Source organism: Botryllus schlosseri, chromosome 8 (genome assembly GCF_051294905.1).
Source record: "Botryllus schlosseri isolate E-star chromosome 8, Bs_hap1, whole genome shotgun sequence".
Classification (NCBI taxonomy): Eukaryota; Metazoa; Chordata; class Ascidiacea; order Stolidobranchia; family Styelidae; genus Botryllus; species Botryllus schlosseri.
In genome coordinates, this window is record NC_137243.1 from 8,899,022 (window position 1) to 8,924,644 (window position 25,623).

Sequence of the window (25,623 nt, forward strand, 5' to 3'; positions counted from 1 at the left end):
TTACACACTTTACTGATTATAAGCACGCACACTCTTACTAGTCATAGACATTGGTCATTAATGAAATTTAGGAAGTAGTCAAATAGCATATGTCTAGTCTACATGAACTCAGTCAAGTATTCAAAAACTAGGATTTGCAGTCTTTCGTAATCATTTGTTCGACCTGAGCAGCTAAGCTAAACTACAAATATTTTTAATTTTGTCAAGTGGGAAGCAGCGTTTGGTTATATTTACATCAATTTTACAAAACCAGACGATGTATCTACTCTGTCACAGTATCATGGTATAATTCCAAAAATTGCATCAGTTTGTGACTTAATCGCGAAGATGCATATTGCGATTTACTTCCTCTATGCAACTGAATTGCAATTTGCAAATATTGTCCAATTTTATCTATATCAGGGGTGGCAAACCTTTTCGGCCAAAGGGCCACATGAGATGTACGAACCTTTGCGCGGGCAACTGGAATGTTGATAACCTTTTTTTAGTCGTCCGATAGGAGCTAGCCGAATTAGGTAACATTGAACAAAAGACTTATATTACTATGCTTTAAAATTGATAACAATTATATCATGCAATTGTACAGTGTGCACTGTGCAGTTACGTTCTAGTCGCGCGAAGCGCGAATTTTTCTTTAAAGATAATGAATGAATTCTATCAATAAATATGCTACTCACATATATTGGGCTCATTTGGCAAGGACAGGATTATTCAGCGTTTAGACATAGCAATATCGACGGTTGTGGGGAACATGCCTCTATCATTTTGTTGCAGTTTTCTAATTTCGAGAATTACCTCGCAGGCCACACAAAACATTCTCGCGGGCCACATTTGGCTTGCGGGCCACGGGATGCCCCCCTGATCTGTATCGTTATTAATAACGGTGATTGATGGTACATAAAAATCCTATTGTAAATCCTTTGAAAGCAATTGTTTTCATGATAAAGGAGTTGGAGTCGGAGTCAGGGTCATTTTCACAAACTCCGACTCCGACTCCAGTTAATATTTTTCCACGACTCCGACTCCACAGCCCTGCAATCAACGATACAAATTATACTGTAATCAGTGTTCAGGCCTAATGTACACGTCCCGATCCCTGTCGCAGATTTAGCACCGCTACAGGTTATTTAATGAGGATGAGTAAAAAAATAGTGACTATAGTAATATGTTTAGTTTGAGAATAGATCGTGTGCTTCGCACCATGAAAAGAATCATTCAACCTTCTTCATTAGAGTTCTTCCATAATAGATATAATAGGGCCGGGATCGTTAACCCCTTATCTGGCACACGTTCCACCCAATTTTGGTACCCGAGTCAAATTATTTAAAGCGGATGTTTACGTTTTATTCATCCCCTTTTAAAAGACCAAAGACTGCAGGACTGTTTCGTCGGTCGTACTCACATTTCAAAAGCGCAAACAGGGGTGGATTCATTCGTCTTTCTTTTGTTCATTTTATTCGATCCATTATATAGTCCTACAATTCTTATCATTTGAAAGCACCACAAATTGCGATACTGCATAAGGACACCAAACAGTCTAATAGACTTGATTGTAACGGTACCACCAAATTATAGTGATGAAGTATGTTGAAATATCGACACATTCACATCCACTGATCCAGTCCTGTCCATCTACGCTGAATAATTATATTTACCAAAATAGTCATGTATAATGGACAAGAAATTCATTGAAATTCAGTGTTGTATCACATGACGATAGACAAGTCGTGTCATTGCAGGCTGGTATTGTGGATGTTGGACATTCTCGACGGACTCTATTCCACTAAGTATATGTCCTGTGTAATCAGGTGATGGCCGACGAAGCTTCCAAATTATTATTGTATACCGACGATCTTCGCTACACCTGAACGACTTGAGATTTTGGGAATAACGCTTGGCAATTTGAGATTTCCGATACACGACTAGCCGAAATTATACAAGATCATCATCATCGATCTTCGTTAAGCAATGACTGTATTGATTTTTGTGAAAATTAAAGTTGGGCATCGTGTTGCCTGGTATACACACGCTGGTCGATAGCCCGTGTAGTCTACTATGCACAGTGCCCACTATACAGCGGCAATAAACAGACAGTATAGCCTATGTATCACAAGTTATTATTATCCGCCGCCTGTGAAGTCACTCGGGTGAAATGCGAGGAGGGGGCTGTCTGTCGGCGCCACTTTGCTCTTCGATTTGAAAACCAAACCTGCGGGAATAATAGTGTGTAGAAAAGTACAATAATTCTAACGTTATTTGAAACAACGCCTAATTTAAATATTTGAGGACAAAATTTTGTCAAAAGTAAGTTTTTGTATGTCAAAAATGTCAACATTTTCATTTTGTAGTGCAAAATATAATCGCCAAATCCTGGCCAAAGAAAAAAAGAGCTATAGAAATATATGCTTTAAACCAGTGGTTCTCAACCTTTTTGAGCTCGCGGACCGGTAACACTTCAAGAAATAGTCGGTGGACCGGTGGACCTTCAAAAATTGAATAAACCCGAAATGCAGTTGCGATAAAAGCATGCAACCATATTTTGCAAGAATGCTACTGGAGATTGACATTTTGAGGGTTTTATTTGTGTTCATGACGGCCTTCATGAAATTCTGCGGTAGTGTGTCGAAGGCCGAAGGCCGTAGATTAACCGGCTACACCAGGGATTCCCAAGCTTTTTATGGTCGCGACCTCGAGACACCTAATTCCGATTTGAAAATGTTCCACGACCCCACCTCTCAATTTGGCGTGCTGACCACAAAAAATGGTGAGCACCCCGCCCAAACCTACTCCTGGTCTATATGGAAAACTGACGACCATGTGCACAGTAATAGCAATTATGCAATTTTGGACGTGTCAATCTCGTTCCCCGTCCAAGACTATATACCAATATATCGTTGTTTTGGAACGATTTCTATCTATATCGAATCAAAGAAGACGAGTACTGCTACCTGAAATTTTGCGTCGCGCGAAATGCAGACAACAATCTATAAGTTTCCCGACCGCGCTCAGCGTGTTTGGTTGTTCTGTCCCTTGGCAATCTTTGGTATGACTCACGGTCCCTTACCCAATTAACACAAAACACCCCAAAACGGTGGTCTTGGTCGTCATAGGGCGACCAACTCAATTCCCGGGGGAAGAATCCTTCAGACCCCTCTTACAGCTTCCGGTAATTTCAACACTACCCTTTCTACACCCAATTCATAAACGGTATTACTACGCGATTCACCAACGAGCCGAATTAGCTAACGGCATGTGTGAAACTTGTTTCTTTTGGCTTAGTATAAGCACCAACCAGTGTTATGAAAATCAGTGTACAGCTATTTTCTTGTCGCGTGAATCGCAAAATTTTTTAAGGAGTAAATTTTGTAAATATTAGGCTACAGTAATTAATTTGTTGAAGCATGTTGTTATCTCGTGATTCCAGGTAATGATTGTGGCTACTCGAATAATATAGGAGTCGCTCACACGTAACAGACTAAAATAAAGGAAAAATATGCATTTTTCAAGTCGCATTTTAACACTGGGATAATTATTTTCCTTCGCTGGTAGCATTTGTACCGCGCGCGGCTTAGATTAGGACTATTCGGTGTCGACTATTTCGGTGCCTGAACATATCAATATCGAAGGTTCCGGCCAACATGCCGCCAGTGATCTTTTTGCCAGCGCACTTCTCGTGAAGTCGCGCGTTGGCCAAACCGCTTTATGTCTTGGTGTGTCCTGGCGCGGAATCGTTCAGCGCCGAAATGCCGATAATGCAGAAGCTCTTCACGCGCCCCTCGATTAAAGTATTTCAGCGGCCTTAAGCGATGCTCGCATAATTGCGAATGCAGGAATATTCTTTATATTTCAATTCTTCAGATTTATGCGTATTTTGTTCCTGGGTGGGCATACGCGCCATAAAATCGAAAAATGCATAGTGACACTAAAGCGCGCGTGGCGAGACTAAAATCTAAAATTGAATAATTTTGCACCAAAAAATTCCACTTTATGTTGATTAATCACCATCGAGTTTGATTTAACAATAATTTGCCTGAATTTTGTTATATTCCAAAAATTAGTTATTTCTGGATAGTTTTAATTTTTCGGAACGTACTTCGCGGTCCAAATAATTGTCTGACGGACCCCAAGTGAACCTCGGAACCCGGTTTGAGAACCACTATGTTAACTCATAGCGCTATCGGTCGCTTGTAGTTTTCCTGGAAGGAAAATTACCATCCCATTGATTTCTAGGCTCACGACATTGTAATGTTAATAGAGGTGGCCAGACACCAACCTGACGTTATAGTGGGTGGCGCTTCAGCACGACGCTTCGACTGATCTGATGATACCTTGTTTGCCGGGTTCGCATTTTTCAGAGGTCATTTTATTTTCTAGTTTGCAAAATGAACTAAAATATTCAGAAATGAACTGCCGATAGCACCCGGTTCGATGGCATTCTTGTAATGGCCATTGCTATTCCCTTTCTGTCCTCGCGACTCAGTAAGAATAGGCAAATTGACCCGTTGGGGTCGCGACCGCGAGGTTGAGAACCCTTGGAATACACCAACTTTAATGTTATTCTTCTATTCGATAATATCGACAAAAGAAGCGTTTCGGAGTCGGGACCAGAGTTGGATCAATTACAATTACAATTACAATTACTTCCTTGCATGTTTCAATTACATTACAATTACAATTACTGTTAAACATGTAATTCATTACAATTATAACTACAATTACAATTACTTTTAAACAGGTAATTGATTCAGTAAAGAGGTGTTCTTTGACAACCGTAGCGACGTAATTAGCAGCAATCTCAAGCTATTCCTGTTTCATTCCTGATATGTAGAATACCCATAATTAAAAAAAAACTCGAACGTATTCGAACTATTCCTAATCATGAGTACTGAAAACTACAAGCACAGAAAAATGTTTCAAACGACTGTTAAGAACCAAAGGTTTGAGCGACTAACAGCGAACAGGCTACAGGACAGTCAATGAAATGTAATCAAACGATTAGGCTACTCAGAGCTGAGGCAGGATAATGAAATGTAATTGGTAAGGCGTCAGAGATAAGGATGATACCGATAAGGTGCGTAAAATTAAAATAAATGCAAAAGGAAAGAACCTCCTGATGACTAGGGATTACAATATTTTGGTTCGCATTTACATTTTCACTTGCTCGGAAACTGTTAGATTGCAGTTGATGAACATTAGGGCACGAAAAGTTTCTGGCCCCAGTAAATTTGGCCAAGATTGGAGGTAAGATTGGGATAACATCTCTACAAATGCGTGATCGAGTTTGATGAGGCCTTGGTTGGAAACTTGAATTTTTTTTGCTATTGTTGCAACAAGCCTCGGTACTGGTCAGAGATTAAAAAAAACTTTGACCGTGGTGTATAAGGAAATGGTTCAGCACAGGTTTCAGAAGAGTTTATTTGCTGCTCATCCATTTTTGAAATATTAAGATTTAGCTTAGCCCACTGGTTCTCTAACTTTTTCAGATGCGCCACCCTTTATGACAGTGAATATTTCGGGCCCCCCTTATCGTCATAGCACACAATGAAACCAGAAAGTTAGCAATCCTTACATATAGTTTGATGGTGTGGAAGGTTATGACTGTTGATGAGAGAATTCTCCAATACGATATTCAGACTATACACCGAGCAATAACCATAAAACGGAGATGAATCGGGCCAAGCCAAAAGATTTCAGCTCACTGGAGCGTCGCGCCCCGTTCAGATGCTTTAACGCCGCCCAAGGGGGCACGCCCCCAGTGTGATAACCACTGGTTTAGCCTATATTGTAATTCACAAAAGTTTTCTGTTGCTACTGAAGTATGGGAAACAGTTTAGCGTGACTGAATTATCTAGTTATAACGCAGCACGCATAGAACACCGATGTCAATGGGCTAATTATCACATGTGGTGACTGTTTACTAAGGCCTTAAGGCCCCTCGTCGTCATCCTGGTTCGTACCGGATTTTCACTGGTGCGACGAATAAATGATTGAATAAATGATTATTTTATGTTGAGATTGTCAGGTTTCCATGAAAATGTAATTGAGATTGTAATTGAGCAAAATTTTGATCAAATTACAATTACAATTACAATTACACATAATAGAAATGCTTCAATTACAATTACAATTATATGAAAAAATGTAATTAATTACATTCAGATCAATTACAAATTACTATTGATCCAACTCTGGTCGGGACAAACATCTTTGCTCATTTCCCACTACCACCAGACGTACTACGAATAAAATGGGGACGTTTTTATTCAGTTTTAAATGTGATGTGTTGCTTCTTTTATCAATTAAGAAGCCTTCAAATTATTTTATTTGGCAATTGAAGTATAAAATTACAAAATGTCTGGCGGACCGGCAGAATAGTCGTCGCGGACCGGCGGTTCAGAACCACTGCTTTAAACAACAAGAGCCCAGTTTAACATATCTTTGTTTCAAGTTAATCTTCATACTAAACACAACTCTAGTGACTTAACATGAGAATATGTCGATAAACCACAAATTATATTGTTTAACATATTTTATGGTTTAAGATAAATGTTCGGCACCTGCACCCTTGCTTCAGTCAACTTCGTTGCGTTCGCAAGTTCTTCTCGTACGCCGACCGGCGGATAGTGACAAACGTGGAACGCCGTTTCCAGAATTCCAAGCTGCCCTGAAAACAAGTTTTCGGTCACTCAGCATTAATTAATCGCTAATATTGACGTTCAATGATCCTTTCACATGAATGATTTGTTTTTCTGCTGATAGTAGGTTCAGTTCGATTGGCAATCTTGTTTATTCGATATTAAAATACAAGATATTTTGAACCAACACATGCTGCGAAAAAAATGCAAAATAGTAGCCTATAGTGACCGAGGAAAGGAAGCGAAATCAAGCATCCATCACCCAAGCACGGTATTATCTATGTGACGCTATATGGTATGTGGTACTCGAGTAGGCGGCTAACATCAATATCATGGAATCGAATCAGCCAAGTAAGCCGACTCGATTTTACAGAGGCCTGTTACTTACCGCACGTGAAGGTAGTGCGACTTCGTCGCTGCTGTTGTTGCAATTTGGGCGGGTACCGAGAGTCTTTGCTGTTGTTACTCTGGCCAGATTGATGATTACGTGATGAGTCCAATGGCACTGATGCCATCAAGCGTTTAGAGCCTTCTATATCGTTGCATTCGGTAAACCGCAGAGTCCGGAAGCAATGACATCGTTTTAATTCTCCCAGTTTGTCAATCGTATCAGACTCTGAGGCTGATCCCAAAGTAGGCCAGGAAACCCACCGGCGTATGGACTTTGAAAGCTTCGATACATTTCCATTATTTAGCAGCTCGGTGCTCGCAGTGTCGTCGAGTAATCGGTCGTTCTAAAGATAAAAGAAACCATCAATCTCCACTGTGGTAGCCTCATTAGCCTGGAATAGATCGCAGCATACACTATATTTTGGCATATGAAGTGACATCGATTATTCTATACTTTAATTGCTGAACCGTACTACTCTCGCAGGGGCGTATCAAATACGTAGGCCCCATCATGTACGAAGGTCACGACTCACGACCTCCGTGGTGTAACGGTAGTGCGGAGCGGATCGACCAATTTTCTGGTCCTTCTCCGATCTTGTTGTTCAAAGCTCGGGTCCGAATCCGGCCCGACTCCAAGGCTGGATTCTAGAAATGACCGTGATCCGGTCCGAAAATCTCCGATAATAATTATCTACTCACAGGATGGTATTGAATATTGATTGAACCAATGCAAACAGGACATTGAAAACTCAGAGATCTAACCCAACCCTAATGTGAAGTAATTATGTCAACTTTGAGTTAGCATGTGGTTTATTTCCATGGAAGTTTCACTTTAAATAATGATTCGAGGGTGGAAGAGGGTAAGGCTGTCCTATTTTTAGTAAAAAGTACGGATCCGGCTCCGATCCGATTCCGGCCGTATCAGATAAAGTACTGACCCGGCTCCAATCCGGCCCAAGCCCCGCTGTAATAGAGTGGGCCTAGGCTATTATATATACAGCAGTAGAAGTATGCGACGGGGATGATTAATTATCATCCTACGAATAATTGCCATAGTCCACCTTCAAATCAATCATTTACACAAAATGGCGAGCATTATAAAAATAATATTTGGATTACTATGGGGATATAGCAGCAGACATACTGTACGAAACAAAATGCTATAGTTAAAATATTTGCATTTTATTTTATGATTATTGATTGAATTTGATTTATGGGTTCAATATGGGTTCAATTTAGATTGACAACTAAGAGATTTACCGTATTCTTATAAATGTCTTTTGCGTCCATGCGACGAGAATAATTCATTTTGTAGCAGTTGGCCTCTGGAGTAAAAAGGGATTCCGAGCGCATGTCTAAAAATGAATGCAATGTCGTGATTTAACATCGAGAAAGATCAACTGGTATTCGGACATTGATTAAATAGGCTGTCTTATATGAATGAATATTCAAATCAAACTCTTGATTACTTACTTTTAGGTCTTGGTGTCGGAGTTGTTTCCATGCTGACCACCTGCTCTGCAGCAATTGGGCTGAATTGGCGTACGGTACTCCCCTCGGGTCCTAGCGGGTAACTACCAGCATATTCGGATTGGGCATATGCAGGCACCAAGTTGTTAATATAATTACTTCTGTCTATCAGAGAAGCGTAGAAAACTCTCGATAAAATATTTGGAAAGTTCCACCACATAAATGGATATCCCCGTATACCCTGCTCCGAAACTGGGCAGTTCAAACCACGGCGCTGGATATTCGTATTTATCGCGTCGGTGAAGATATTCCTGACAATCCCAGCATCGGCTTTCATATGCATGTAAGGCATATGTGGTATGACTTCGGCATCATTTCCCGGCTTGTGGTCGAGAAACGCATTCTGTCGAGGAAGCATTGTCGATTTTACGGGCAGTCTAACATGGAATCCTTGTTTCCATCGGAAATCATGTGTTTTATAGTTGCGCCATTGCAAAAGGCTTCACAATAATGTAATTTGACGAAATTTATACCATGACTTGTCTATAAAATTAGCAGAATCTGCCTGTATATTGATTCCAGCGTTCAAAGACAATCTTGTGAATGCTGATTTAATTTCGAATATGTAATTGTATTTTCCATAATGTACTTATCCTAGATGCCAGGTGATATTCGCAAGCTTGTATCTTAGCATAACGAATTATCCACCATTAACGATCCACTGAAGTATAGTCACATCAATGATAGGTAGCAGTAAAATATATCAGCTCCGTGCGACAATTCACGAAATAGGGAAAGCGAATTGTTAAACAAATACCGATGGCTAACGGTAATCTAATGATATCGACATCTTGTAATCCTGGTTAATGTGATGCGGACCACGCGGATGGATTGAAATGAAAATATGATGATAAATTCGTTGCTTATGAGAAGGTAATTGAAGTTGTATCTTTATAGTATTTGGAACATAATTCGCCAGGTAAATCTATGTTTTATAAATTTGAGACATTTATTTGTGACGAGGCATGTGATGTGAATGATTTTAGATGACTCTTCGCGATTTCAAGTTGCCAAATATCTTGATGATGGAGTACTCTTCCCACAAGAAAAAAGACGAAAGATTTATAGAAATGGGCATATCGGCGTTGGCCATTACCGCGCCGCGATGCACCAAGACATAAAGTTTTAGACCGTGTAACACATAACTCCAAGAAGTGTGCCAGAACGATCGGCAGCGTAATATATATACAAAATACATCTAGGTTTAATTGTCCATAGGCGCCTAAATGACTGGCGCCGCAAATTCCTGTCTACGCAATCTGAACCTCACAATACAAATACCATCCCGCAGGGAAAAATTATATGCCAGTGAAGAAATACCAAATTGAAATCGTGTGCGTCTTTTAGTTTATTACGTTTATTTAGTACGTTCTTTATTTTTTTATATAGCAGACTGGAGGTCACGAAACAGCATCATGTAACGAAGTCATATCAACGGGTCTGCCCGCCCGAAGATGTTTAATTATTATTTACGGGCCCTAGAGTTTCCAAGACACCGCACTCAGCTCTACCGGTAAATCTGATTACGTGAGCAGAGAGGACAAGAAATTGATAGCAATATAATATATGCAATTCCCGATCTTATTGACCGATTTTATCATGAATTATCGCAAATTTTCGCGCTTCGCGCTTGCTCATTCAATAGTACATATTATCTCGTGGCAAAAGCGGACAACGTGATGGGAGGTCGGTTTATCACCCTATGGAAGCCCAAGACTCATGTTTTTGTTGGGGGCCTGACGAAGTGCTGTTTCGTTCCTGCGGCCAACCGGTATGCACCCGAAAATGTTCAATTATTATTGTAGTCCTGTAGAATTTTCGGTCAACCTAGAAAATATTCTTATAAAGACGTATTATATACCGTTGGAAAGATAATTTTATCAGCTTTTCAATGATGAGTTTTGTCAGTTTTTTTTACCTTGGGGAAAAAAGTTATGACTAAAAACGTGCTAGGGGATAAAGCACTATTTTGCCTAACATTAAAATACAATTATAAGCTAAAATACGATACCTTCGTATCAGAATACAACACCATAAATTGGAATATCACCCCCAGTAAAGCAAACTAACAATCGAACAACAAAACAATGAAAAATAACTTTATTTAAGAGGTATTTATCATACGTCAAGGGGGCAAAAGTTGACCGAGACGGAGATAACACTGGTTTACAAATTTCGAAAAAAGATTTGCGTCAAAAATTTCAATGATTGATTTAGGCTAATTCATGGTTGTTGAATCCGATTCTGTGTTAATAATTTCTCCATCAGGTCAGATTTTCAGATTTTTTCCGTATCAATTTTTCGCATTTTCATAAATTAATCTAATTTCAGCTTTCGTTAGTGACATCACGGTTAGCATACAATAGCAAAAATTCAAATATTGTTATTGAAATCATCTATCATGAAACATGGGTTGTTGTAATACAGAATGAGTGAGTTTGCGGTGAACTTGAATACAGTGATTCTCTATCATCGTTCAATAAGAAGCTCTTTTCAACCCATAAAATTACACTGGTAAACAAATTCAAAAACCCACACCAAATACCATATTGGAACAGAGGCAGAGATGTTTTTATCGAGGCATCGAGGCTTTTTGTTTGTGTTTTGCAATATTAAACGCCAATTCTATATAGAGAAAGCTTTTCATTTTTGACGGTTTCTGATTTTCCGTAATATTTTACTATGAACTTGAGCAGTGATTCTCAACCTTTTTATATTCGCAGACCCCTTTTGGACCCCCACCCCGAAGTTTTAGTTCAAATTTAGCTCAATTATCGTACAATCGTCATCTGTCTTGTACAAATGATGACTGTAGGCTAGTGATAAACAGCAACAAAATTACTTGAAAATAACAGCATTCTATTTATGTAAAAATCGAGTTGACTTTTATTATTTCAAAGCTAATTATTCAACTGCTTTTTTTCAAATACGTGGACGTGTCTTTAAAATCTGCGGCTTCAATTTCATATCAGCGAGTGCTAAAAATCCATTTAGACAAATAAAGGTGGTGGCAAATGTCATAATAAGGCAAAACGCTTGTGACGACACATTTGGGTATGATCGGAACAATGATGACACCAAAATTGACAAACTATTTAATATTGAACATATAACGTCAAGCCTGTTAATTTATAAATAGCAGATCATCTTGAAGTTATTATGGAAATGGTTATGTATATATCGCAGGAGAAAACGGATTTTTGCGAACATTTCAAAGTCTCCGTGATTGACTTTGCTTATCCAACCATTAATTTTTACACAATGCCCAGCAAAACACCTCTATACACAGCGAAATATTTGTATCAGTGGGCTATTGGCAATTTAGCAACTAAAATGAGTCCACACAGCAGGATATTCCACATCAGACGGCCATCCTGTTGATGTGAGTTCTACTGTAATGAAGCAAAACTGCCTCGGGATTTTCCTAATTTGAAAAATATAAATTAGGTTATCAACTATTTTGTAAATCCACTTCGCTTCGTGAACCCCCTGAAAATGCTTCGCGGACTCCCGGTTGAGAACCACTGAACTAGAGTTTGTAGAAGTGATTTGCGTTGCTACTTAAGTAGCACAAGTAACTCCCTATATTTTCTACTCACTTAACAGTATAAGTAGTAATTTTTAAGACACGGAAAACTACTTCAATTGGCAGAAATATCTAAGTATATTTGGTCGGGGGGAGGGTGGTCGCATACTTTCGACAGTTAGTCGGAGGTGGCTACATACGAAATCGCAACATGTATCTTCTCGGCTAACGCAAAATGTTTATAATGACACAATACCCATTGGTAGAATATTCGAAAATATATTCAGTTACCGCGCTTTAGGGGCTGTTAAGGCTACTACATTTATGAAATCATGGGCAGCCAACATCGTCGCGGAGCGGAGCTTTGTTTGGAATACATTCGTGTTAAAATTAATAACTTGGTGCAGTACCAAATTCAATGTGGGCAGATATATCCATGACATTCCCAGTTGATTTACTAGTCACACAAAGCACTAAAACAAAACCCAATACAATTATTTTCCCGTATTGCCAATCACAGATGGGAATTCGGATTGCGTACATCTGGTTCGAAGCACATGTATGAACCCTTCCCCGATGGCTGTTACAACAGCCTTGATTTGACTACGAATATACTACATGCAATTAATATATACATATGCGATTGAAGCGCAAAATATTTCCAATAGTAAAATCTCAACCAGAAAACAGCGACCGGACTTTGACCTCTTACCAGGACCGTAACTGCCGCACCCCAAATCGTCCAATTGGGGGTCGCGATCTCGAATGGGACCCGAAAGAATGTCGGTGAATGTACATAAATTATTTATATATCACTTATCGAAAATTTATGCAATTCTTTTCAATTTTTTTTGCGCTGGTCGCGATTTCATGTTGCCGAATTTTTGATTATTGAGTAGCCTACCCTTCCCCCAGAAAAAAGCATGATTTATAGAAAATAAAAATAGGCATTTCGGCGTCGACCATTACCACGCCGCGATGCACGAAAACATACGAAGTATATTTGCCAATATGGTACTTTGAAAAGTGTGCCAATATATCGCCTGCGAGAAAACCTTAGCCGAAAAGGATTGCCCTTATGTTGACCGTGAACTTCGAAATAAATATAAGCCTATCTAGTTATCCATAGCTGCCTAAGTGGCCCGTGTCTAATTATTCTATCATGGCAATCTGAACCCCACAGGTCAAATACCATTTCTCAGAGAAAAATTATTTGCCAGTGAAGAAATACCAATTTTCGATAAAGCCACCACAAACGTTTCTTGGATCTCGCATGGTTTATCAATAAATTACGGCATGATGTGTGGATGTACGTAATATGGCCATTTCCTTAATTTTTCTGAAAAGTTGCGATCAGCGTTTCACAATTCAGTTTCAAAGCACGACCAATTATAGTGTCAAAAGTAGGGTTGCATTTAAAACAAACGGTGTTTTGGAATACAAAATTGTATTTTTTCAAGTTATAAAATTATGCCATAATTGTGTAAATAGCCTACTTTCCAAAAACCTGTTGTATGAGCACACGGACAATTACTACCAAATTTAGCCGACGTATATCGTTATGGGATGGTTGGAAGTGGAACCCTCAAAATAGTCGGTTCAACAGTTGTAGTACATATATTTTGTCAAAGGGGCTACATTTACCCTATATTTTCGATGGTCAATTTCAATCCATTATGACGTTACAATTGAATATTCGTGATGTCATGGCTTAAAATCAAAAAACAATAAAAAAGCATGTTTTAAATTAGGGCCTTGTTTTAAACAAGTTTGTTTTTAATTGATTTTTGTTTTAAACGCAACCCTAGTTTGAAGAGTGTGTGGTACTATCATAAAGAAATAAGCTCCCGAATGACACAGTGAATCTCCAGTCCGATAGCCGTTTCTACACTTAACACAAATTGCTGTTTCTTTTTGACTAAGCACTATATAAAAAAAAACAAGCAAGGTAAATGAAACAGACCATAGCAAGTAAGCAATAACATAATGAAGTTGTAACAAACAACGATAGCTCTACTTGCGTCCTCCCCCCCCCACATCCCCCTGTCTTGCTCACTCTTACTCCCTGAAACAGATACATAATTCTATTTTTATTTTCATATATTCCTTTTGCATCTATATCCGGCTTTTCTGTAGATAATTCATTAGTTTATAGCCTTTTGTTCATATTTTTATGTTAATATTTTCCCTAATTTGAATTTTTACCCTTTGGCACGTTTTTGTTCATAACTTTTTTTCTCCAAGGTAAAAAAAGTGACAAAATCTATCATTGAAAAGCTGGTAAAATTATCTTTCCAACAGTATATAATACGTCTTTATAAGAATTTTTTCTAGGTTGACCCATTTTTAGACCAAATTCTACAGGACTATTGAGGGGTCCTACCTTTTCAAACACACCTTACTCAGCTCTACCGGTAAATCAGATTACGTGAGCAGAGAGAGGATAAAAATTGACAGCAATATATATGCAATTCCCGATCATATTGACCGATTCAATCATGAATTATAGAAATTGCTCGCGCTTCGCGCGTTTAGGCGAGAAAAGCTGACTCACTGAACGGTCAGCCAATGTAGATGACAAGGAGCGTTATTATCAGCGTATGGCTTGAGTGGGGGTCTGGAGGGACGAATCCTCCAGAAGTTCGGTTTGTCACCCTATGGGAGGCCCAATACCACGTTTTTCGGGGGGGGGGGGGGGGGCTGACGAAGTGCTGTTACGGCCCTGACTGTCATTACCTTGCATTTGATGGCGAGATAGCGTCTAGTGGTATAATCCACATTTACAACACCAATGGGTTTCGGGTTGGAGTCCGACTCCAGAATTTCTACTTAAGTGTTGGAGGTTTATCTAGCTAGGCTTCTCCTTGCCATCTCATCCTTTTAAGCGGTGTCTTACAAAGCCTAGAAGTGGGGACATGCTACAAGTCGAAAGCTACGGAAAATCGGCCTGGTGTAAATGACCATGACCATTGTAGTCGACAAACACCATGAATGCCACAAACAACAACCTTGCATTTGTATATATGCAACTATGTGTACGAAAAGGCCCCATTCAGATTGATTGCGAGGCTTAGGGCACAATAATTCTGTGTATTAATCGTAACGATTCGAGCCCATTAGTGAGCGACGATTTTGTCCGAGTACCTAAATTATTCACCCTTTTCCACTAAGAGTGTTAATATTATAAACAAGAATTATAGTTTCGATGCTTCTCCAAACCTCGATCGGGCGTATCACAGCGTCCAAAACGTAACACGCACGCTGAAATGACATTTCTGCGAAGCCGTGACCAAACCCACAGCATTGTCATTTGTCACAAAGTTGCAATGAAATAGGCCAGGCCGAAAAATGCCAAATTATCCTTACGCGGTGTTGAACTGGCAATATTTGCGGTGTGTTGTTTAAAGGTACCTATTTAAACTTTCCATATCATCCATACCATAATCTTGTACAGCTGTAAGCGACCATGATTTGTTAATGCTATAAATATATATCTCAAGATTGTAACTGCGTTGGAAGACAGAAGCGTCGCTGCGACTCACGTAACACAACAATACATATACCACACGTTCTGCTAAATGCGCAGCGCAACTAGACAAGATGCGGATACGTGTAGGGCGACTTCTCGTTGATTCAATGGACAGTGTGATCGAAATATGACGTGTCTCAAATTTAAGTTGAACATGTGAAAACGTAATCGGCTGCAGCCAATGCGCTGCATTCGATATGCAACTAAAACATTTTCAACACTAAATACCTTTGTGGTATCGATATCACCCGCCATCATGCATCCGCACAGTCCGCAGTTAACCCGTCAGCGAAATTTCTATTGCCGCCGGACCTTAATAACGCGTATTGCGGAATCCACTTCCAATATGAAATACTTACTAATCAATTAATCATCACTGGCTTCTTACGCCACTGTTCACGACACTATAATAATAAACGAATTACAGCCAGTATACATGATATCATATCACGTCCGCTGGCTCGCTAATAGCGTGCAAGAATTGATCTGCTTCGGCCATCCACTACCAGCTAACTATTCCTCAATAAACCTACTGTAACACCAGCACTGATTGATTTGATTCTTCGCTATATAGTGAACTACAATTCAGGCAAATCACCATATCAATCAACCGATTCGCTCACAGAAACCGGGACTTATATTTTGCTGCCTACAAAATGAAATGCAGACGAAATACACGGTACAGAAACAATCCTCAAATATATCAGCATCAGCAACATGCATCAATTTAATTCGAAATCGCGGAATAGATATATGAAATTTTTTGTTCAATGATATTATTGCTATTTCAAGTGCAATACACACCAAATAGAATATAATTTGAGGTGTGCATCAAGAGTAGAAAATATGCAATATCACAATCTGTGCAAAATCTCATCAAAACCTGATAAAAAGTGCGTTGTGCACTAGGTTTTATACAAGCAGCAATCTACCGTCATGAAAATCCGACCTAAAGATTATACCACACGAGCACTATCACTCTATTACTAAAACCATTAAGTACCTTGGAATGACTTCACATAAATATCGAACACAGTATCATTGCACAAGACCTATTTAATTTCACATTAAGTGCGGACAGGGCCAGGGTGCTCAGTATGAAAGGCTGTAAGCCCTAAGCATCAACGGCTGGATGATGTAGTCGAATTATTCATCTCAATATTGTCCTGCATCGTGCGTCCTTTGGTTTCTATTGGTAGCAAAAGAGAGCACACCATAGCCACCAAGCTTACCGATGCATAAGTAATTATAGCAGACGACATAGAAGTATGAAGCAGAACTTGTGCCACAAAGGGCGTGATGATCGCACCTAAACGAGACAGCCCACTGCAACTACCGAGTCCGATGGCGCGAACATTGGTCGGATAAACCTCCGGTGTGTAAACGTACGCTGCCTGGAATCCGCCAGAGATAAAAGCTCTTGCGACGAACAGAAAGAATATCATCACGCTGCGGGTGGTGCACAGATTCAGCAGGAGACAAAACACGGCAAACCCGACCATGGTCATGGCCATACATTTTTTCCGTCCTATGTAATTGATGACAATCAGGGTGACGATTAATCCGGGAAATTCAGCAAGAGTTGTCCAGAGTAAATCGACATAATCGTGTGTCTTGAGCCGATGGCAGCTCAAATTGCACTCTCCCTTTTGAGCGACGGAACATGTGCTGTCGCCGGTATCTTTCTGAAGCAGCTCCGTGGTCATGAGAACAACGCCGTAATACGCGAAAGAGCAATTGAACCAGATCAACCATAGCAATATAGTAGTCTTTGCCATCTCCGTGGTTTTGAATAAATCTCTCAAACGACCTCTTTTCTCTTGCGTGCCCGAGGTTAGTTTGCCGGGGGGTAGCTCGGTACCGTTCTCTCGTGCGATATCTTTCAAAGTCGCCAAAGCCTTGTCCGTGTTACCAGACAATACATTATATCTGGCGCTCTCAGGGAGCCATTTACACGCGATCGTAAACAACAGCAGAGGTATCGAGCTGAATCCTAACAACCATCTCCATCCGAGTGACGGCGATGGCATGATCAACAACGCCAAGACGACCTCAACACAAGTTCCAACAGCCCAGAACACCTCAATCAGCATGATACAAGTAGCTCTCGATTTCTGCGGCAAGAATTCGGAATAAAGAGTGACAGATTGCGGCACACCCCCGATTCCGAAACCGACCAGACCGCGCAGTATCAAAATCCATGTGTAATTTGGAGAAAACGAACTCAAGAGTCCCATGTAGAAAGTGAAGACGACACACATAATGAGACCAGCCCGGCGACCAAATCTATCACATATGTTGCCCCACATTGAGGAGCTCAACATCATGCCGATGAAAACAACAGTTGTGATCAACGCTTCCTGCCAAGTGTACAGCAACCATACGCAACGTAGCTCAGGAGATATGATACTTAAAATCATCATTTCCATTGAATCCGCCATCCAAGCAAATCCTGTCAATATGGAGAGTTTCCATTGGAATTTTCCAAATCCTATTTTCTCGACGGCATCCTCAACTGTAAAGGTTTGTTCGCTAGCACCTTGGTCTTCGGTGCTTGCATAGGTCGCTATGCTGTTTTTGCTTGTATCGCGAGGAATGTTGGCTGCTTTGTCATTCTTATCAATGCTGTCATCGTCGGGTATTAGACTGTCCTCCATTTATAGTGACAACTATGATACTGGTACACAGCTGTAGTTCAACGTTGTCTCAGCAGTTAACATGAAAGATGCAATTCTGGAATGCATTTGAAATCAGTTAACATCATACAAAACAAGGTTAAGGGAATTCATGACAGTCAGCTACTTATACAATTTGCAACGTAGATGTGGCAGTCATCACCTTGAAAAACAGCGATATTAGGTGCACTGTATCACGTTGAAATTTAAATGAATTTCCAGTGAACATGGAACAGTGCACATTTACACGCTAAAATGGCAATGTTTTCATTATAACATCAGTTGCAGTACGGTAATATATATAGCCTATTAGTAATTATAACGTGAATGACTTTGGGTGCCGTTCTTCAGGAATAATAAGCAAACTTACGAGATTTAAACATATTCAAAATTCATAGGTAAAACCCAGAAGAAAAAATGGCCATAAAATCAATTTACAAACACTTCCTACAATTAAAGTGGGCCAAGAGAAATTGCAGAAAATCCTTTGCATTAGGCGACAGGCGTTATAACAGCCAATATAAATCCAGCTCCAATATGCACATCGCATTGCACACGAAACAAGCATTGATAATTAATTACCATAAATTACTGTTCTATACAAGATTGCAGTTCAATGTAGCATGTAATCACCAAGAATGTCTCAGAACTTCCAAATAAAACGAACTGTCGTAGCGAAAGAGTGCAGACTGAACTGAAGACAAAAACAATATGCTAGGGTAAAAGATGATGATAAAATCTATCTACATATTCAAGATTCTGAAAAATGCTCCACAATTGAAGGCACTCTTTACCGTTTAACAAGCAGGATAATCTTCAAATGGAACAGACGAATATGATAGAATAATCTCTAAGGATTTGTGCATTAGCATTATTATTATATATTATATATTCTGGAAACTAATCGGCCAATACCATTTCATACTATTTTCGAGATCATGGGTACCGTACCCAGATAGTAGTTCTAAATATCCCTGACTGTACCTATCATTTCCGTTCAACTTCAACTTCAGTTTTCCATGCTCATAATGTTACTACTTTACAGTAAAGATCAGCATCAGACCAGAAGAATAAGCGTAAAGCTATATCCGTATTCACTCAACTATGACCAGTGACCACGGATGCCACTGGGATATTTTGGAAAAAGCCAGATATGGACGCTATATAAACCCAGATTCTATATGTCAGTAAATTGCTATTAGATTAGGGCTGCCAAACATCTGGAATTTCCCGGACATGTCTGGAATTTCACTGAGAAATCTGCGCCCGGGAGGAATTTCTAAAATATCCTTAAATGTCCGGAATTTTTAAAGGCTTGAAACAGGCTCAAAAGTTTTTCGTAAATCAACATAAACAATATTATTTTCAAGCCGATTTATGCTATTCAAAACACTTCTTCGCGCCGCGCGCGAGTTAATGCAACGTGTAATGATATGAGTATGGGCACCAGGCACCAACCTCGTCAAAAATGCAATCAAAATAAATATAAATATAACCATCATCTACTGAAATAAGTCTGATTGTAAGCTAACGGTATATTCCAAGAGTTGGTTAAGGCCGATTGGAGGCTTCAGTCACAGACAGTGGTTCCAAATCTTGGGGTCGTTTGCCTTTATTTGGGGATCGCGATTACTTTGGACGTAATCAGCTTCCTAGGCCGTGAGTAAGTTTGGGCAAGCTGATTTTTTTAGTAATCAGCTTATCAAGTTTTGAGCTTTATGCCACGGATCATTGTCAAGTTGGAAATGAGGTTGCGACCATGAAAGGTTGGGAATCACCGGATGTGCAACCTGCTGGTGCATTTTATAGTAGCCCAATATATGGCAGAATCGATATTATTGACATAATTCATACATAATATTTAACAGCCAAATGCATATAGTAAGTATGCACAACAAGTTACATCGACTAACCTATGGCGAGCCAAAGATCAGTGCTCTTTTCGGCGGAAGGGGGCTAAAAAAATGTTGTTTCGGACCTGATTAAAACACATAACCAGATAGCCGCACCAACCCAACAGTATAGCAGGGCTGTCAAACACAATCCTGACAGGCCAGACACGGCCCGCTAGACGATTTCATTCGGCCCGTGCAGGGAGCTATTGCAGACCCTAGCAAGTAGCAATCACCAAAGCTCACATTACAGCAGTGTTGGGATCAAGTCACTACCTTCGAGTCACGAGTCATTTCGAGTCATTGCACATTTTGACTCGAGTCAAGTCAAGTCAATCGATTTTCGAAGGTGACTCGAGTCAAATCAAGTCACTCGATTTTTGGAGGTGACTCGAGTCAAGTCAAGTCAAGTCAAGTCACGAGTCAAGTCACAATTCAAGTCAAGTTACCTTTTCGAAGTATGAGGCATGATTACGTCATTGCATTTTGCTAGCTTTCTGACATACAGATTGAGTGGTCGGTCATTGATTTTGAACCGATGAGCGAATATAGAGTTAAATATACACGCAAGAAGGCGTAGTATCGGTCACATGTACATATAACTGCTAAACTACGTAAGTAATTGCATAGCCTCAGTATATAGTAACCAGCCAAAATAGAGAATTGAGAAACGAATTGATAAGATGCAATACATTACCCATTTACGAAATGATATGATACAGTTCCAGTCTGCGCCAGTGGTTCAGGACTATATAAATTATATTCGAATTCCATGTCAATAGAACAAGAGGTTTGGTTGAGGTAGGGTAGAGTGGGGCAAAACGCCTATCGTAAGGGAGAAACGCCCTAAAATCCTCCGTGTTATTCGAGTTGGTCCAAATTTCATAGTATCAACGCGAGATGTCGTACCTTATCCAATATGAATGTATGGAAAGCTTATGTATCGTTTATCAGCAGTAAAATCATGATTCATCCATGTTCGTCAAAATGCCGTTTTGCCCCATGGGTGGGGCAAAACGCACACGAAGGCGTTTTGCCCTACTAGGTCTTACAATTTACTCACTGATACTCTGTTAAGGATTTCTTTTTCATTCGTATACAATTATATACATGCTTACTAGCCCACTATAAATTGGATCCTGTACAAATGTTGCAACCCAAACATGTATTGAACACAAAACAAGCTAATGAACGAATATCTAAAATCAGACGTGCCAAGGCAAATATTGTGCTGAAGTCAGTCAGAAAGGTCGTTGTCCTCAGAATCACAATTTTGACAAATGAAATGGCGATCTCCAAGCGTGCACTCTTGATGTGCCCATAAATGGCAAATCAGACACTGAATCCATTTTTCCCCGGGCCTACTATTACGGAACGGCTCAACGCAAATCAAGCAAGGCCATTCTTCGTCATCTCTTTTGTTTTTGGGTGGACATTTATCCTTAGGCACCTTCTCCTTTTTCGATCTCTTTGTAACCGGCTTCGGTGATTTAATTTTTTTTTGCAGAGCGTTTTTATAAGGTGATGACGTAAGAACTTCTGAGTTTTCTGCTTTCCTGGGTCTTTTTCGTTTTGTGGCAGATTTAACAGGCGAACATAACTCGTCTATAGCTTCCCTTGCCTCTGAATGTTTTGAAGTTGAAGCCATGGTAGTTGATTTAACTACCTCACAATCCGTGTTATTGGTGGTTCCTCCCACTTCAACTATACTTGGGTCGGTAGTGAAGGAATTATCTTGGCAGTTGTCAGCATTTCCGGCATGGGGGTCTGGCTCATCGGTCATTTCGGACGCGATGAAGTCTTCGTCCGAGAATATATCTTTATTGAATGGCCAAAGTCCACAGGCCCTGAAGCCATTGACGGATTTCTCTACCGTGGCACATCTGTTGTAAGCAACAGCAAAAATCTCGGCCATATCGAAAAATTGGACCCTCTTTCCTGGATTTGTTACCATCCAATTGTCCACCGATGAATTATAACTAGATTTTAAAGCTTTAAAAAACGTTTTATCGAGTGGTTGCATTTTGTGGGTGCAGTGAGGTGGTAACGTCAAAAGTTCGATTCCGTTCGAACGGGCATAGTCGATTGCAGCAAGGGTTTTATGGCTATGATGACCATCCAAGATGATTAAATGTTTTTCATCAATTGTGGGTTTTGCAATTGAAACGAAATGTTTTAGCCAAACTAAGAAACTTCCTTCATCGGTCCAGCCGTTTGCTGTGCAGTGGCCAATTGATCCAATGGGTGCATTTCTCATTAGCCCGTCCGCCATTCGTTTTCTTGGAAATATAATCATAGGTGGTATGTATGCTCCCGCCGCATTCGTTGCGCAAATTATCGTGACTGTTTTCCCTCTTTCCCCGCTCGTCATTTTCCCAACTTCCCGTGCACCTTTCGTCGCAATGATGTTGTCAGGCTTTTGGACATTGGTAATTCCGGTTTCGTCCATATTCCAAATACGAGTTGGCACGTAACAGTGTGAGTTTAAAACGCCCCGATAAGCCGTGTAAAACTTTTCCACTTGAGGCTTATTAAATCCCACTGCCCGTGCTATACTGGTAGCTTCCGGCTTTCGAATTGATAATTCTTGATGACGTGATAAGAAACCACGTAGCCAGTCTTTGCCAGCCATTTTAACGTCGTCATTGAACCGATGTTTCATTCCCATCTTTGTGGCAAAGTCATAAGCCAGACGGCGTACGTCCTTCGTAGTCAAGCCAAATAAGGCCTTTTCCATGTCCTTAATCTTCGATACTATTTCAATTTCATATTGAACATTTATGTCTGGTCTAAACCTCCCCAGTGAAATAGAACCCGGGTTGGATACTTCTTTATTCGTATGTCGACGGAGCGTTCTAGGAGGTATCCCGTAATATATTGCCGTTGTCTTCAACGCCGCGCCGCCTTGCACGGCGTCCATAGCTTTGCGCAAGTTTTCTTCAGAGTATGACGCCCTGGATGTTTTCCTTTTATAAGTCCTCACCATGTTTTTGTTCTGCAGGTAAATAATAATTGTATGTTTTGATTAGACTGATCAGTGAACACATTTAGTTGATTCTTGATCAAACTCGCCAGAGTTCCTGTTTGAGATTTCAGTATTTCACACTCATCTCGCGTCTTTGCATGCCATTTAAATAAAGAGTGATTCATTTACAGACCATAACCATTTAAAAAAACACCTTACCGGTACTGTATTGGATATTATTGGAAATTCCTTATCAAATAACATGATTTTGATCTCCTGGGTAATGATACGAATGCGAATCACTTCAAGGGGTAAAACGCCCACTAGCGGCGTTTTACCCCGCGTATGGGGTGGGCGTTTTAGCCACGAGGCCGCCATTACTTTCAAAACACTAACAAGGTGGTTATTTTGTGTATCTGACGATGAAATTACACTAAAATCACATCGAACATAGTAGGATCCTAAATAAAATAAGAAATATTCATTCGGCGACCTCAATAGTTACGTTTCATCCAGTTATATTACGGTTATTTTTGTAAGAAACAAGTCAAAAAGTAATAAATTATCGTAAAACTCACCAAGTCCTCTTTCAACTTCAGAAATTAAGGTGACAGCTCCGTCTGACCATTAGGCATACTTTAGGCTATTGTGACTCATTCAACAATCACTTTGTTTGGTAATAGCGATGGTGGGCGTCTTACCTCACAGGGGCGTTTTACCCCACTCTACCCTATAACAGAAATAGACATCTTGCTATTAAATTACTTTACGTGGCGAGATAGCGCAGTGGTATATAATCCGCGGCTGCAACACCAATGGGTGCGGGTTCGAGTTCGACCGAGGTCGACTTCCGAATTCCGATACCTAAGTGTTGGAGGTTTACCTAGGCTCCTCCTCGCCACCTCATCCGCGTCGGCGGTGTCTTACAAAAGCCTAGAGGTGGGCCGTGCTATAAGTCGGCAGTTACAGAAAATAAGAAGAATATCGGCCTGGTGTAGGCTAAATGACCATAGTAGTCGACAAACACCATGAATACCCTAAAACTAACAAACAAAATACTTTACTACACTAGTTTACGACAGCGTAAGCTGCAAGCTGTGATCACTTCGTTTGTGGTCAATTTAATTGTGAGAGAATAATGGAGGCTCAGTAAAACGCACGATCATTGAATGATTGGTCGCTCTCGCGGGTTACACCAGCGTTTTGCGAACAATCCGAACACATGCAAGATACAGTGATTTTTATCGAAACCGATTCCTTGATGACTCGAAATTGACTCGTGAATTTTGCTCCGAGTCACGAGTCAATCCACATTTATGATACGCCGAGTCAAGTCAAGTCAAGTCATTTTAGCAAAGTGACTCGAGTCAAGTCAAGTCATACGAAAAAGGTGACTCGAGTCTGACTCGAGTCAAGTCATGACTCGAGTCATCCCAACACTGCATTACAGATGGCCCAATTCATGACCTATGTTCCACTCCATTCCTGTATAGCAGACATGGGCAAAGTGCGGCCCGCGAAGCCATTCTGTGCGGCCCGCGAAAGGTTGCTGGGAATTCAAGACATAAAACATGCTTTTTGAATGACTATAAAACCATAGGCTGTATCAACTTAACGGGAAATTCGTTTACTTTGAAGCCTGTTCATGTTCAATAATATGCCACGATTACGCTGCCTACGTACCTCGCATGCGCAATCCAAATTCCAAATAAAGGCAATATGGCAAAATACGAGTAGCAATTGGAGTTACAAGAAATCACTCTTTCCCTGTATAGTTTGATCCAAACCTTCTTTGTTGCCATTGTCACATTACGCATTATACGGCATGTGTTTCAAATTGTTATACGTGATACGTTTTCAAATCTCTAATTCGTAAAACAAGTCAATTAGTGCTCGCGATTACTATATGACTCATTATTAGGGCGATTTTTTTTTTTGACCTAAAAACGGAAGATTTTGACTTAAAAAATCTAAATTTTGACTTTTTTTGACCTAAAAAAACTGAAATTTGACCAAATTTTGACCTCACGTATGCAAATTAGGTGTTTTCGCACATAATGTTAAAATTGTACTACTTATATTCATTTCTGGTTGGAACTGTCTGTCCTTACAAAGTGGATTGGCCTGAAAGAACGTTTTTGGCTCAAAAACTGACAAATTTTTACATGAAAAAACTAGTACTTTAACGAAATCTGGCCCTATGAAGAATTGCAGTAGTTACATTACGTATTATGGTGGAATAATTAAAATTTGTTGTAGTATAACGAAAGATACTTTCCTACATTCTCGGGTAGAAAGTGTTTGTTTTGTGGTATTCATGGTGTTTGTCAACTACTATGGTCATTTACACCAGGCCGATATTGTTCATTATTTTCCGTAACTGCCAACATATAGCACGGCCCACCTCTAGACTTTTTTGTAAGACACCACTTACGCGGATGAGGTGGCGAGGAGGAGCCTAGGTAAACCTCCAACACTTAG

At 40.0% G+C, this 25,623-nt stretch overlaps 2 protein-coding genes across 2 annotated transcripts; both read right to left on the reverse strand.

The window, feature by feature from the left end:
* Positions 1-1,147: 1,147 nt before the first annotated feature.
* LOC145445270 (uncharacterized) lies at positions 1,148-9,726 on the reverse strand. The gene is made up of 5 exons (XM_080323444.1): positions 8,499-9,726; positions 8,286-8,380; positions 7,024-7,369; positions 6,558-6,664; positions 1,148-2,209 (listed from the first exon to the last, which is right to left on the reverse strand). The coding sequence occupies exons 1-5, from the start codon at positions 8,911-8,913 to the stop codon at positions 2,108-2,110; spliced, it is 1,065 nt and encodes a 354-aa protein (XP_080179570.1). The 5' UTR covers positions 8,914-9,726; the 3' UTR covers positions 1,148-2,107.
* Positions 9,727-16,204: 6,478 nt separating this feature from the next.
* Positions 16,205-19,345, reverse strand: LOC145445616 (synaptic vesicle 2-related protein-like). The gene has a single exon (XM_080323816.1). It carries the CDS (start codon positions 18,265-18,267, stop codon positions 16,732-16,734), a length of 1,536 nt encoding a protein of 511 aa, XP_080179942.1. The 5' UTR covers positions 18,268-19,345; the 3' UTR covers positions 16,205-16,731.
* Between the last annotated feature and the right edge of the window lie 6,278 nt (positions 19,346-25,623).

Excerpts from the sequence above, each read along its gene's own strand:
- LOC145445616 (XM_080323816.1), bottom strand. The coding sequence starts at position 18,267 with ATGGAGGACAGTCTAATACCCGACGATGACAGCATTGATAAGAATGAC.
- LOC145445270 (XM_080323444.1), bottom strand. The coding sequence starts at position 8,913 with ATGCTTCCTCGACAGAATGCGTTTCTCGACCACAAGCCGGGAAATGAT. Across the intron at positions 7,370-8,285 it reads AAGACATTTATAAGAATACG|AACGACCGATTACTCGACGA; the intron begins GTAAATCTCTTA and ends TTTTATCTTTAG. Across the intron at positions 2,210-6,557 it reads TGACTGAAGCAAGGGTGCAG|GTTTGGTTTTCAAATCGAAG; the intron begins GTGCCGAACATT and ends TTATTCCCGCAG.